Source organism: Symphodus melops (genome assembly GCF_947650265.1).
Source record: "Symphodus melops genome assembly, chromosome: 1".
NCBI classification, from domain to species: domain Eukaryota; kingdom Metazoa; phylum Chordata; class Actinopteri; order Labriformes; family Labridae; genus Symphodus; species Symphodus melops.
The window spans coordinates 37,946,167-37,961,157 of NC_136691.1; the positions used below are offsets into that span (position 1 = coordinate 37,946,167).

The window sequence follows — 14,991 nt, forward strand, 5'->3', positions numbered from 1 at the left end:
TTTTGAGTAGTAAACAGACATAGCTTAGTCTGCTTTAAACTATGTTAAGTAATGTATATGTTATATAGCATCATAGACTGTAAATATTAGCCTACGCATAGCATACACCCACAAGTTATAATTAACATTTCAGTATAAAATAACTCGCCTTACCTTTGTCAACCAAATAAAATTGTTGAATTCAATCATCCGCACTTTCTTTATGTCTTGTGACCAGACAATAGCTTCCGAATTCATAAGCAGAAAAAAGGCACAAAATAACAGGAAGTGCACGTCAAATAAAAACTGGCTAATTCTATTGAGTTGGATTCATTAAAAATTCTTAAAAATTTAGAATTGCATAAACTTAAAGATTGTATTTAGTGCAACCAAAATATGCAGATACTATCTCAAACATTTTTGTTTGAAAGTAACTTAAACAATTACCACAAAATCCAGGGCGCATTTATATCGAATACATTTTAACAAATATATTGTTGTACATGTACATGACTACAGAGTCATTTATTGTGACACTGATAATAAGCAAAGCAAGAGGATACTTTAAGGGCAGAGGTGAGTTTAAATCCTTTTCACCTACAGAGGGCGATGTTGCTCTGCACTGAAAGTATAGGAGGAGACATTTATGCTCCACTGAAAGACATTTTTTTTATCTTCAACTGCCTTGTGTCCTCCTACATGTGTGTTTGTGGGCGGTAGTGCACTTGTGGAGTAAGCCCCGAGCATCACAGACAGCATGTTAAAATGTTTGTGTGGATGTTCCTTGACTCGTGTGATATGGGGGCAGGGAGGGGGCATCAGGTTGCTCTTGCTAAAGTTAGCTGCAGCATTGAGTGTAACTTTGAGCAGAGAGGTGAGGGAGGTCAACAAAGCCACATGAGCAGAGAGCTATCAAAACAAACAAGTAAGATACATCTGAATGTCTTGGAAATAATAACCTGTAGACTTCATCAGCCCACACAAGGCTTAACGGATGTCTAGGATTTAGGGAATGCTATCCGTCTGTTTAACTAAATTTGGTAAAAACAAGTTTGTCTTATTTAAAGGGATGTTCCAAGAATATACAAAACTATACAAACTACCTGTGGTATTTAGCTTTTGCAAATTTTGTCCAGGTCTCTTTGAGATTTCTTCCTTTTTTTTATGTGGCCCACAGGGTTATTTGCTGTAGCAATTGTAACATGCTGTATGATTACGCTCTTAAGTTCCAACTATTTTGAGCTGAGCAGCCTATGCAGTTATATTTTACTTAATGAAACCAGGGTTTCTTTTTCACAGGGTTTGTAAAGGATCCAATAATAGAAGGTTCATGAAAAACAGGAAAAAATATAGGACACATAAACTATATCAGTGCTTATAGATGTGACATCGAGGCCTACAGGCATGATAGTGGTGTTCTTGTGTGTTTCTGTACAAACAATTTGTTTGTGTGCATGTGTTTTTATGTTCAGTGAAGCCACTATCACTCTGAACTCTTTCGATAGTTGTTCCTGTCACAGATGGCATAATGACAGGGTTCAAAAGGGGCCTGCATGTGCAGTATGTGTCAAACAAACTCAGTAACAGATTATCTGTTTGTCACAAAAGAAAAACAAGAACAAGTCGGTGGAAGCATGTATTAACAACCCATTTATAAATTCTTTATAAAATGGTTCGAGGTTAACAAAGTAGACAAAGGTGTGGAAATGTGATAGGGAAGTAGTCGGATACATGATATATCTTAAAGTCCTATTTTACTGCTTTAACTAACTTCATGGTATTGTGACCTTCAAAAACAACAGCACAAAAACTGTTGATACTAGTGATCCTGAGCCTGTCTTTCTCTGCCGATAACAATCAACCCATGTGAACTTTGTAAAGCAATAAAGTCTCCTCAGCTGCACAGCTGTTGACACTAAATGTAAAGCAGCAGGGAGTTTTGCCCCCCGAGGGTTAAACCTGGTTGTTTTTGTCAGAGAGGCGGGGTGGGGGTGGGGAGGGGTGCAGGTTAATCAGGTGTGACTCAGGTCATATTGTCACATTTCTGCCAAAGGGATTCAACAATCACTGCATGCATACAGAGACTAGTCATTAAAGCAGGCAGTATCATGTGAAGCTTCAATGTGATACAGGGGATTTACCTGCACTTTGTCTACAAACAATTTACCTGTTTGCAACAAGAGGTTTGACTCGTTTTTCAGTTTCAGAGATACTAGAAAAACGGACAACTTTATGCTCCTGGGATGAAATCCTAGTTTTTCTTTTTTACACAGCTATCAAAAGCTCCATATAGGGGGAAAAGAATAAGTAATTACTGAAACATTAACCCAGGCCACGTGTCTTTCTTCGAAAGCTAGCCCATATCTCCCTCCCTTTCTTTCCTTCACCACCAAATTCCTTCTTCCTGTTTCTGCAGAGAACTGAATTGTTTTCCAAGTATGGAAGTAAAGGAAGAAAGAAACATTTTCAGGAAGGACATTTTGGCTCTTGACACAAAGAGAGCAAGAAAGAAAGCTAGACAAAAAAAGATACAAGGGAGGAAGTGTGTTGCTCAACTTTACACTGTGTCTGTGCACATCGACAGATAAACCACTGTGGGACTGAGTAAGAGAGAAAACAGAGCATGGTATGTATGCGTGAGTAAAACAGCGTCATCAACACCGGGGGCGGTCACCGTCAGACTCAGGGGCGGGGCTTGGCTGCTGCGATTGACAGATTAGAGGCTGGTGGGCGTGGCTTATCTTTGCAGACAGAGTAGCACGTGGCCAGCCCCGTCTGCACGAGGGAGCAGCAACAAAGACCAACCAGTCTGGGGAACAAAACAGAACACAGGACATCTGCTGCACACACATGTAAACATACACTCACACATGCAGGGGTTCACATTTGTTCAGTACGCACAGACATGTGGTTATACATAGAGTCATACATCAACTGCAAACCCTCAAAGAGCTGCTGTTAACTTTAAATGGCAACTAGCCTATTTCGTGTACAGCAGCATGAACACAAGGTTTAATGAAAAGGTGCCAGTATTTCTGTCAGTTTCCAACATACACTCTTTCACTAACACATGTTTAAATGCATTGAGCATGCTATTCCAGCATTAGATACCCATATGCTGAGGGTTTTTTTGTGTGGGAAGAGGAATGGGGGAAAGTTTGCTGGGAAACTTTTTGGGGGACTCCTCCCTGGTGAGAAATAACAAAAAACACATTCATGAGAGAGGCCGAGGAATTGTGGAGCAGCACTAGTGAGGGACTGAATGGTCAGTAGGTGCTGAATCTGCAGTTTGCATTTATTTCTGTTCGTTATTTCTCTCTTTATCTCTGTAACACTTTGTCTCTTTAGTTTCTGTAATAATACCTTGTATCCTCTTTTTTACATTTAAACTCATATATGACCTCAGTGTATTCAGCCTCACATGTTTCCTGCTGGGTTTTCCCAATGATTACATCAACCATATTGTGAATGGAGCTGAAAGTACGTAGGATTTACAACAAAGCTGCCCCTGATCTCCCTGAATCACATAGACAGGCCCCCTCTGTTCAAGTAATGTTTTTCTTTACTTACATTAACACACACACACACACACACACACACTGACTTAGAACATACATGTATGGTGTCAGCCCCATCTTGAAGAGCTGCACATGAAGTTGAATGTGCATGGTGCAGGGTGGGGAATCAAGTTTTGGAGCAATGGTTTTAAACAGCCTTGGTGCAAAGCTTATCAATCCCCGCACACAGCTTATGTAAATGGATAAGCTGCTATTTCCACCACTAGCCCCTTTATCAACAGCGTCTCACCACGCCGACGCCACAGGCAAACTGTGCCTCTGTGTTTGTGTATGTCGGATGGGCCAATATCTGCCTGGTAACTACAAACAGGCTGTTGGCACAGATTCACATAAGTAATCCTCTCTCTCTCTCACACACACACACACACACACACACAAAGTATCGCTGCAAATTGTATGCATCTGTTGTCATGGCAATATTGTCACTCAGCCCGTACTCACGTGCACACATCATGGTTGTGGAGGAGAATTATCCCCCGCTTTTTCTCCTTTTAATACAGTCACGCACCATAATACCAAACCACCCATACACACAATCACACACAAACATAAATACATACACACAGGGGTACTAAAATGTATACAAAAACACACACATAGAAGCTGAGCCATGACAGGGAGGGGGATGGGTTGATACTTGACACTCCCACTCTCTCCTCAATTGCTCCCACCCCTCACTGAAACCCATGAACCTCCACATACTAAATAGACATATACACTACACACATTCTTTTCTGCTCCTCTGTACAGGGCTGTGTTAACAAAACAAAACACTCACACACACACTTACAAAGGCCTCAGTGTAAAACACAGAACGCCTTCCTCCAGCCTCACTGTGTTTTCCTTTCTCATATGAAGAATTACCACACTACAGTGTGTCTACTACTAATGTCTAATACATTTAGGACAATTTACATCAAAATACCACATCAGGAGTGTTTTTCACAGCTGACTAAGCACTCTTCACGCAAGACTTTAGATCCAAATATGACCACTTTGTGCCTGTTTATTTCTTTGCTATCATTTGATTGCGTTACTTGATGACACTGTCCTGTAATGTTTGATTAATGTTTCTGGATCCTCCCTCATACACTTGTGTAGGCAAAGAAATGTTGCTATAATCAAACTGTCCCTTTGGATGAAGCCTTGAAGGAAAGCATGATTAACAATATGTGATACTGAATAACTCTGTGATTTATTCACTGTAACTGGGAATGAGCTGATTAAGCCCTTGCAGTAATAATATTTCATCTTATATTGTTATTTACTCCAATTGCACAACAAAGAACTACATTTTAAATTGACATTCCTCCCTACATGAAGAGCAGCTCAGATAATCACCAGCTGGGTTTTATAAGTGAAAAATATTCTAACTGGAACCTATCAGGTTTGGTTGTTCCAAAAATACTATTAGCAGCAATGATCAATTAACAGTTACCTCTTTATCATATAAAATATAAAATATTCTTTTTTGTTCAAGTCATCCTGTCTTTTTTAAGTGTTTTGTTTGTTTGGAAATCTATTTAGATTTAAAATATTCTTGTAATTTATCCTGAAAATAAGCCCCACAAATAAAATTCTATAGATTAAGAAATACATACAGTATTAAAATACAAAAGTAAAACATGATTTAAAAAAAAAAACAGAAACATCTTTATGGAAATCAAGTTAGTTCATATTTTGCAAAGGAAAGCATAATTTTACACTTTGTTTACTACACATTTAAACATGTATTTTTAAGATCATGTTGCTCAGTGTTGTAGACCCTTGAGATAAAGAAATACGTATGTCACCTGTTCCTTTATATGTTGCATAACAAGTAAAATATTAATATAAGTTTGTAAACATCTGTGTTTGTGTGTTAAGAAAGCTAGGGGAACTCTGGCAGCAGGACCTTTTAGTTTCACTCAGCTTCAACTTTCAATTCTGGTTTAAACTGGAGCAAACGGACACTGTGTGCTGTTTCCAAACTGTAGGGTAATGAGTTTCCACGAATCCACTCACTGATATATGACATTAAGATCCCTGGAATTCACTCACATACAAACACCCAGCCGCCCTACCCCAAGTATTTGTTTTCTGCTGAGCGTGGCCTGGGGATGTGTGACGTTATCCTGAGTAGGTGGAAGAATATGCCAGGACTTGTTAGACCTGCAGGGTAAAGTACAGTAGGCATGTGAGAGGGAAGGAACATGTTTTCATATTTCATATGTAAAGCATTGCAGAGCAGGAACAAATATGTATACTCAAAACTAAGTAGTCTACTTAGTTGTCTACAACAACATATGTTTAGATTCATCAGGCTTAACAGCTGAAATAAAGTTTCAGTCAAAGGTGTAACACTACAGAGCCTTTCTCTCAATGCCACATGTATGTCTAAACAGAAGTGTGGATCCTTTTATTTTCATAGATGATTCTTGCCTAAAATATTTATAGAGTTTTGGGCTTGTTGTTAAACTTAATATATTTTATTTCACAACGTTTTATAACCCTTAAATACCCTCCAACAACACTGTGGACAAAGTGTCTTCAGTGGTGGCTACAACTACCGTACATCCTGAAACTGTCCTCTCTCGTTACCTCCCACAAGGCATGTTTACACTCTTAACAACCACATTATTGTGTGTGTGTGTGTGTGTGTGTGTGTGTGTGTTGGAGTGCGTGTGTGTGTACGTATTGGTGCTCTGGTGGTTAATCTATAGATCTATATAGAAAGAGCTGGACAGTTGATCAACATTTCACTGAAACTGACATTCAGAAGCTCTAACCGGCAGTAATCTTGCCTATGTCAATTATTTCACTTATTTTCAAGGCAGAGTCACATGACGGCCTGTCCAAGCCGCTACATCGAAGCAATGTCGGTCAATTGGACACATTTTGTCTTTAGGGTAGATAACAACAAACTTAAACACTGTGGAAAAACTGTTTACAAGAAGTGCAAGTTATTTATTTTCTGTTTTAGAGAATGATGAAATACAGAATTGTATTATAAATGTAACAAGAAGTAGCCAAAAATGAATAACGTTGCCTAATAAATCATGATAATCAATTTACCTTACATATGAGATGTCTTTCACCCCAAATATTATGTTCACACTCTCAAATCTCACTCTCAAAACAAAAAAAGTGTGTGTTTGAGTTTGTGGGTGGGTTGAGTGGCCAACCCATTGTCAACTAGAGCATTGCCACAACAAACTGGCTTGTGTATTTGTCTAGTTCTAAATCTGCACCTCTTTTGTTCATCAGGCAAAAATAATCCTACAGGGTGGGCAGGAGATTGGAAATGAACATAAAAGAGGCCTTTTCAAACAGGACATTTGAGGAGAAAAAGACATTCTCAGGACATTACCTTCCCTCTTAATCATTCATCTATTATATTTTTTTTAATTCAGTCATGTCAGCAACACTGTTCATTTCTCCATCCATTTGGTGGATTGCTCAATAAAAAGATGCGTGGCCTTGTAGGAGGATGACGAATGAATGTGTAATAATGCAACTATGGGCGCATGCGCACTCCAGACTACCCCCTCTCAGAACTGTACACAGCAGCTCGGGGGCTCCGCGGGCAGCCAATGGCGACACGTTGTTCTACCCGTGACATCACGCGCCACTCCTCTTACTAAAGAAGGAAACAAACATCCATCCAGAAGGAACGGGAGACAGAGAGAGGTAGGAAGAGAGGAAGGAGGGCGAGGAAGGGAGAAATAACCCACATAAACCTGCCTGAGACGGAGGACAACGCCATACACACACCAGTAAAAGAAAAAAGGACGTTACCAGTACCCAACACCCATCCACCTTTCTCCTGTGCCAGGACAAACGGCTACTTTCCCTGTCGTCTCGCGAGACACTTCATCAATTTTTAGCAGGTGATGATCTTGGATTATTTTTTTATTTTTCTTCTTATCAAGGATGAAAATTGAAGTGATTTCGATTTGTGAGACTAACAGAAAGACAGGGAGTCTTTACTTAGGCGAGTTGTCGGTCATGGCGACCTTTAACGCTGGATTGAAAGGTCAGGTGGTGTGTGTGCGTGACGGTAAACAAGCTGCTTTTAAATCTTTTGTTCGTTGAAGTTGTCACCACCAACAGCGCCGTCATGTCTTCCTTCTGACTCGGACATCACAAGCCCTCAAACGTGACTCCGTCTGGTTCAGCAGAAAAACAAGGGAGGGAGCTAGATACTGCTGCTAGCTGTCTCTTGTTTTTCTATTTGCCCCGAGCTGGGGGATGGGGGACCAAAGCCAGCTAATTCCTTTCTAGAAATAGAAAATTCATAAGCCGAATAGGCAACCAGAGCGAGAGTTCCTCTGAAATTACTACAGAGCTTTTTGGTTAAATATTAAATGGCCTGCCAGGAGAGCTTTGCTTAGTGTTTGCTGTCGTTTCAGCTTTAAAGAAAATGAGGTTTGCTCGGTGTTAAGAGCTGTGTGGCAACACCAAGTCGTTTCTGAGTACTTAAAGAGTCCTTTATATAATCGAGGTTGGACACAGTGCATCGTCGAAAACAGAGAAAATGGTCACCGTGAGAAAAGTGGCTAGAAAGAGGAGCTACAAAATTATGTCTAAACAGGAAGTAGAGAGATTGTAGACAAAGGAAGAAAGAAGAAACAAAGGGAGCAGAGAGCACTCTGTCTAGACTGTGGTTTAATACATATAGCAGGACTGCTGTAGTCCTCCTGTCCGTCTCTGGTGATTATTACACCTTATTTCCCCTTTTAATAGAACAATTTACTGTCTGTAAAAACATCAGTGGGCTTTTTCTCTTCTTGTCCCTCAGTGTGACTCAGTAGTTTTCAGCCCAACAGGGCCTGAAATATGAGCTGAGCCTGCAGCTGATACAGGATCTCAGTCCTCCCCCTTTGTTTGCAGGACATGTTCACAGATGTTAGTCAAACTACAGTCACTTCTTTGGTCGAAAGTGGCACAGATTCAAGTTTGGTCAGTTTCACATTTTATTGTTTATTCCTTGTGGGAGGAAGTTGTTGGTAATGATGGAGGCCAACAATCTGCACTGTGCTGGAAACCCCCAGACTTACCCTGTAGGAAAAGTCAGGGGGGGGATTTAATAGACAAGAGATTGTAAAAGGAACATTTTATGAAAGAAGGCACACACTAGTGTTTCCTTCTTGAACAGTTTTGTATCTTTAAATTAACCTTAATTTTGATTTAGCAACAACATTTGAAATCGATTTAAAGAATGTCATGAGCAAGATCGTTTTCCTTTCTCTCTGAAAGGCTCTTTGAAACTGTGCACCTCAAGTCATGTGGGTATCCTGAATGATTTAATCTTCTGATTGTGATCAGTTTGGTTAACATGCTTATACTGTTTGTCTGATAACTTGATCAACACAGTCTATTGATTCGTTATGTCAACAGTAACAGTTAATCTGTAAGCGGACCTGGGCCTTTGTGCCTCCTATGTGTTGTTTATCTTCTCTTCAGCTGTGCTGTTTTTAACGATGCCCCCTCTTCGAGGAGCTGTCAAGTACATGTGGACTAGATGTTTAGCTCAAGTCCTGCAGTTAATATGTAGCTGTCTTTTTTTAAACTGGGGTTGTTGAGTTTATGGAAGCGTTCCTTCTAATCACATGTAGAGAAACATTCCCAGTGAGCTTCTCAGCAGATCCAACCTCCTGCTCAGTCCCCTCCTGTCTGCTACTTCTCAGCACTCAGCAGTTTAACACGTGACGTTGAGACGGAGAAGGTCTTTGTGGGCTTTTCCAAGGAAACCCTTTGTTGACAAGGTAGTGATAGCATGCAGGGGGGCAATGGAGGGGGTGGCTCAGGAGGATTTAACAGCACTAACAAGTCTGTTGGTGAGGTCAGGATAGCTGGAGTGAATCGTCAGGACGTTCTGAAACAACTGGCAGCCTCTCCTGAAACATTAAGCCTGCTTGTTCCTCTGTCTGTGACCAGAATAAAGACTTGCTTAATTCCAACATAAGGAAGCAGCTGCCATGTTGCAGGACAAAGGGCTAAAGGTTGTTTACAGAGGGAAATATGGTGCATGTGACAGTTTCTACGGAAACCAGTCTGGTTTCAGCTGATTTGTGAAAAACAGTCAGAACAGGACGAGCAGTCAGGACTCTTTTTACCCAACTAATCTGGGTTTTCCTGTCTGTCTGTTCATCATAAGGTGGTTTTGATCTGTTGCCTCAAAGTCAGCACCTCCCTTAAGATAAATTCCTTTTGACATTACGACAGACTGAGCGTCAACAACGTCATAGGGTTACACACGTGGCCTTGTTACGCACACGCACGCATGTTTCCACATGATTCTGGAAGTTTTGAAATCTGTTTGTGACCAGACCGTGCGGAGGAAAGGGAGGACTCTCTGGAACTGTCAAGCTGCCTTGTTCTTCTTTATTCATAATCTCAAGTCTCTTGATAAGGACCGTGTATTTTTTTCTTGCCAATTTTAGTTTTGTGTGACCCAGATTCTGCCTGTGAGTCAGCGGTGAGGGTGTTGGTTATTGTGAGTAGTCATTTGGCGTCATGTGTTAATCATTCTCAAAGATGATGCGTTAGTTTTTTTTCGGGTTTTTTTCATTCACAGCATGATTACCATTTACTACACTAGAATGTTTTAACTATAGCTAGCTTAGAGACGGGAGGAGACAATTAAAGAGTTTTCCGAAATCAGAATATCGGCGTAAAAATTGTTAAAGTTGGGTCAGATCGAAGGGAAAAAAACAAACTGATCTCAGAACAGTGAAAAGAGGGTATTGACGGGGAGGAAAAGGGGGACACAACAGCAAACAAAGCTGTGTGAGAGAACAGAGGGGAGTTTCTGCCAAGGTGCTGGGCAGAACACAGCCAGCGTTGTTTGTTCTCTGGTCTCTCTGTGGAGGAGAGTTCATTAATCCATTCAGGCTAAATGACAGACAGGGCACAGATGGATGTGTTGTTCTCACATTTTCATAATATGACTTCTCTTATCTGTTTGCACAACCCACTTCTTTGGAAGCAGTGTCTCTTCACAGCAACACGTGTGTCTCATGTGTTGTGTTTTACCTTGATTATTCATGTTGAAGAACTGCTTTGCATGTGCGCGTCAGTCCTTTAGTCTAATAAGAATACTCTCTGTCTCCTTTTCATTATGTCCAGAGATGGCCCAAGAGACGAACCAGAGCCCGGTGCCTATGCTTTGTGCCATGGGCTGTGGTTTCTATGGCAACCCTAGAACCAATGGTATGTGCTCTGTATGCTACAAGGAAAACCTGAACCGGCAGCAGAGCAGTGACCGCATGAGCCCCCACAGCCCTATGGGTAAGTCAATTTATTTAGTTAGAACACATTAAGTATTTAACGTGACCAAATAATAGCATGCCAACCCTTGAATAGAAAAGAAATGTGGCTTAAAAAAGTGTAGACATTGTTTTGACATAGAACAAGTTTTGGACCTGCCACTGTTTTTTTTCCCCAGCCTTCCTGCCCCGCCCTCCCTCTTTGTTTTTCCACTCTGTAATGAAAGGCAGCTGTTTTCTTTATAGCAGTGTTCAAATTTGCTGGGGGGGTGTTCATTCCTTGAGACATTATTAAGGTCAAACATTCACAATGTGACACTGGTGTACCTGTCCGACACACGTTAACACACCTACATCAACTGAAGAGATTTAAATGACTGTATTTATTTTGGGTGAGGTGATTTTAAAGTGGTTCAATGTTTGCCTCCGCTGCATTGAGTTCATTGTCATTTACATGGGTACTGTAGATGTTTATACCGTCTCCTTCTGATTTCAAGTGTTGTCCTTGCGTTAATAAAGTTCACCCTGTTTCTGTCCAGGCTCAGCTGGTAGTCCATCCTCAGAGGCGTCGGCCATCCAAATACTAGAAGCCAGTCTAGCCAAGGTTGATGCCTCCCCTGCCTCTTCGCCAGACATGTCTAGGTCAGTATTGACTGCTCTGATTAATTGTTAGCTTTCTTCCTTGAAATTGATCAGTGTGCTTACAGTTGCCCGGCTGGTCCTTTTCCTTCTGTTTACCCTGTTTCTCCCTTTTATTTCCACCTGCAGAACTATTCAAGGATCTCTTCCTGTGACTCAACAAATGACAGAGATGAGCATTTCGAGAGAGGACAAGCCAGAACCCCTAGAGCCTGGTAAGACACACAAAATAAGAAGGCAGACATAAACAGGCAGGTATTTGACACAGGTGTGAGTGTTTTCCCTCTTAAAGACTTCTTCAGGAAACATTGCCTTGCATACCCAGTGCAGCCTCAGTTTATTTTTGACGCTTCGCTGCATAACTTAAACCCAACTGTTGGTTTTACTTTCAGCCTCCAAGAAGGAGAGGAGGCCTAAAAATAGGCCTTTAAAGATGCCACTACACCAGAGGGCTTTTTCAGATTTGATGCTGCAGGCTTTCTCGAGTCGTAGCCAAAAATAATTAAGCATCACAATTATTACTTTCACTTTGCCTAACAGTACACCATTTTCAGTTGTAAATATATTTGCATCAGTTCAAGGGACAAAAACAAAAGTAATTTTGCAAGTTAAAGATACCAGATAACACTTTGTAACAGCGTTTTAAAACAATGTTTTCTCCTTGTTCTCTTTCCTCATGTGTAGTCATTAGCCAGCCTGCTGCTACTAGCCCTTCTCCTGTAGCTTCTTCCAGCAGTGAAGAAGGCAAGGGTGACACCCCCAAACCCAAGAAGAATAGGTGCTTCATGTGCCGCAAAAGGGTGGGCCTCACAGGTAAGAAGGGGGGACGTTAAGGGGCATCTGTTGCAATACTATGAATCAATAGCAGTGATTGAGCTTCTCACCAACACTCCTGTTCAGTCTTTGACCAATGACTTTTGTCCTCCCAGGGTTTGACTGTCGCTGTGGCAACCTTTTTTGTGGTATCCACCGGTACTCCGACAAGCACAACTGCCCCTATGACTACAAGGCTGAGGCTGCTGCCAAGATCCGTAAAGAGAACCCTGTGGTGGTAGCTGACAAGATCCAGAGAATATAAATGTGAAAAAAACAACAGCTTTTGCGGCATCGATGACAACAACTTTGACAAAGACTATGAGTGTGAGTGTGAACCTTCAAAAACGAGCACCGACGTGAGTGGAGAAGGGAGAATTGAAAGGACTTGATTTACAGAACAACAACCTCAAGAAAAAGATGGAAAAAAAGACCCTTGTCTGAGGGGGATGCATGAATGATCACTTTCTCTTTTTTTGATTAATTCATTAGTTTGTTTTATTCTGTTTATTCTTGTTTTCTGTGGTGTGACTTTACCGCTGTTCAGTCCTTTTTTTTTTTTTTTTTTCTAAGAATATGTATTGTCTTATTAAGAGCATCCAGGCTAAACGTCCAGGATTATGCTGTGCTCCTTTCACCCAAACCAGGCGCCATTTTGTGCCAAACCGTATTAAAAAAACAAAACAATTTTACTCAGAACCTGTCATGTGTCAGACACTGGCGGGTCTTTTAAACATTCAGACCACACCGTTACGATCCACACTAGTTGTGTCCTTCAACCTTTTTGAATTCATGACCTGTGCTCCGTTGGTACCGGAGTCAGTCCACGTTTGGAGAATCGTACAACTGTCCCCCACCACGCACAAGGGGCTTTGTTACTTTGTCTCTGTCTCTCCTAGCTTTACCTACCTCACAGCTGCTGTGTTAAGCTTTCCCGTCTTCCCTTACTTAGTTTTTATTAGCTTCTAACCCAGCAGATCATCTTGATAGGCAGCCTCAGTGACCCCTCTGATCAGCATGTCTGTGTTGACTTCGATCGGTTTGATTGTGATGAGGCTGCTCCATTACGGCTGGAGGTATCATGCTAGACAGGGACAAACAAAATTACTCCACGTTTCACTGAATTCTCAACATTTTCAATGGTGGTGGTGGGTAAAGGAGCTCTGCACTCATATTGTAATCACAGACGCCTGGTGCAGGGCTGTGTGTGGCCTGAGAGGCCGGCCTGGTAGGTGAATTTAGGCAACAATAATGTAGGAGAACGAATGACTGAATGGGATAAATGCATGAGTTACTCTTCATCTGCATTAGTGTTTCAGAAATATTTGGCATCACTCAACTTAGGGTATCAGATATTTTATTTGCTGAGAGACAATTATGTAATATTTTATTAGCTTTTTTTTTCCCTCTTCCATTGATATTGTACTGATGTTAGCGCATGTATTCAGTGCATTTGTGGAACTAGGGTAAGTGAACCATGACTTTTTTTTTTTTTTTTTTTTTTTTTATGCGCTAACTGACCGTTCATTTGAGCACAGTGTATGTGTGTGTGAGTGGGTGTGTTGTCCCCACCCTGTTGTCCGTGGAGCTACCCGGTTTATCAGCACATGTTTACAAAACTACAGGAGCATGCCAGAGCTAGATTTATGAAACATAATAGATACCAAGGTTAGATGTAACTTCTCATAAGTTTAACAGCTATTGGTCTGTGTGTCTGCTTTAGAGCAATGTATAGAAGTGTGTGTGTGTGTGTGTGTGTGTGTGCGTGCGTGCGTGCAGAAGTGTGTTTTCATGGCTGCCTGACACATTCAACCATGTATGTTTGTGACTTGTGTGACTCCCTATTTTTTGTTTCCCCTGTAAGGATGTTTTTCATTTAAAAGACAACTGTATGTATCCGTTGGATTTCTTTTTTTCCTTTTCTGATTCTTAGTTATATGCAAATTTGTACAAAAAAGAAAAAAACAACAAGCCGTGTTGTTATTTATGTATTACATATAATCTTGCTATCCAGCATTACAACAGAATAGTATCATGTAAATAAAACTGTACAGAGAGACATTACCAAGCTTTGTTGAGTGTTCACTTTCAAATGTAATCTCATTTGTGTGTGTAAGATATGAGTTTATTTGCGTTTTGACTTTAGTGTAACACATTTGAAAGCCTTTTTAAGCTGATCAGGGAAAAAAGGCACTTTTAAAACCTAAGTAAACCGGCTTCTTTTCACTCAGGAACAGAATAGTGAAGGAGACACTTGTCAGGAGTTCCAGTATTACCCTGTAATGTTACCCTGACTAACCCAGCCTCATGTTAATACTGAGCGCTGGCAGAACAGACTAAACCTCGCTCGAGAGACTATGGGGTCGCATAGGATGTGTTAATCCTTCGAACCTGCGGAAAACAGTCCTGTTTCTCTCTATCTAGGCTCACACACAACATGTAGGGCTAATGTGTGTGTGTTTCAGAGACAATGTGTTTTCTCACACTCCTGTTGGGAGCTTCTGGACTGAGTGCGTGCACAGATGGCGTCACGGCAGCAGCTGCGCAGACAGCTGAGGTGTGCTCGTGGTGTTCCTGTGACCGAGAGTGACAGAGATCACATTGTCATTGCAGTATAAGGAAGGGCTTATTTTCTCACTGGGAGATAATGATTAAATGTATTAACTGAAAAATGTTATTGAGCTGTTTTAACCCAGTCAGTGATGAAGTTGAATAAATCACTGGCCACACCA

At 41.1% G+C, this 14,991-nt stretch overlaps 1 protein-coding gene across 1 annotated transcript; it reads left to right on the forward strand.

Moving 5' to 3' along the window:
* The first annotated feature begins 7,115 nt into the window (after positions 1 to 7,115).
* On the forward strand, positions 7,116 to 14,323 carry zfand5a (zinc finger, AN1-type domain 5a). The gene is made up of 6 exons (XM_079355226.1): positions 7,116 to 7,426; positions 10,668 to 10,829; positions 11,347 to 11,449; positions 11,576 to 11,661; positions 12,131 to 12,259; positions 12,376 to 14,323. The coding sequence occupies exons 2-6, from the start codon at positions 10,670 to 10,672 to the stop codon at positions 12,522 to 12,524; spliced, it is 627 nt and encodes a 208-aa protein (XP_079211352.1). The 5' UTR covers positions 7,116 to 7,426; positions 10,668 to 10,669; the 3' UTR covers positions 12,525 to 14,323.
* The last annotated feature ends 668 nt before the right edge of the window (positions 14,324 to 14,991 follow it).

What these genes read in the sequence shown, in the direction of transcription:
- zfand5a (XM_079355226.1), top strand. Translation starts at nt 10,670, where the DNA reads ATGGCCCAAGAGACGAACCAGAGCCCGGTGCCTATGCTTTGTGCCATG. An exon ending in TCTTCGCCAGACATGTCTAG is followed by an intron (nt 11,450 to 11,575) that starts GTCAGTATTGAC and finishes TTCCACCTGCAG; the next exon opens with AACTATTCAAGGATCTCTTC. An exon ending in CAAAAGGGTGGGCCTCACAG is followed by an intron (nt 12,260 to 12,375) that starts GTAAGAAGGGGG and finishes TTGTCCTCCCAG; the next exon opens with GGTTTGACTGTCGCTGTGGC.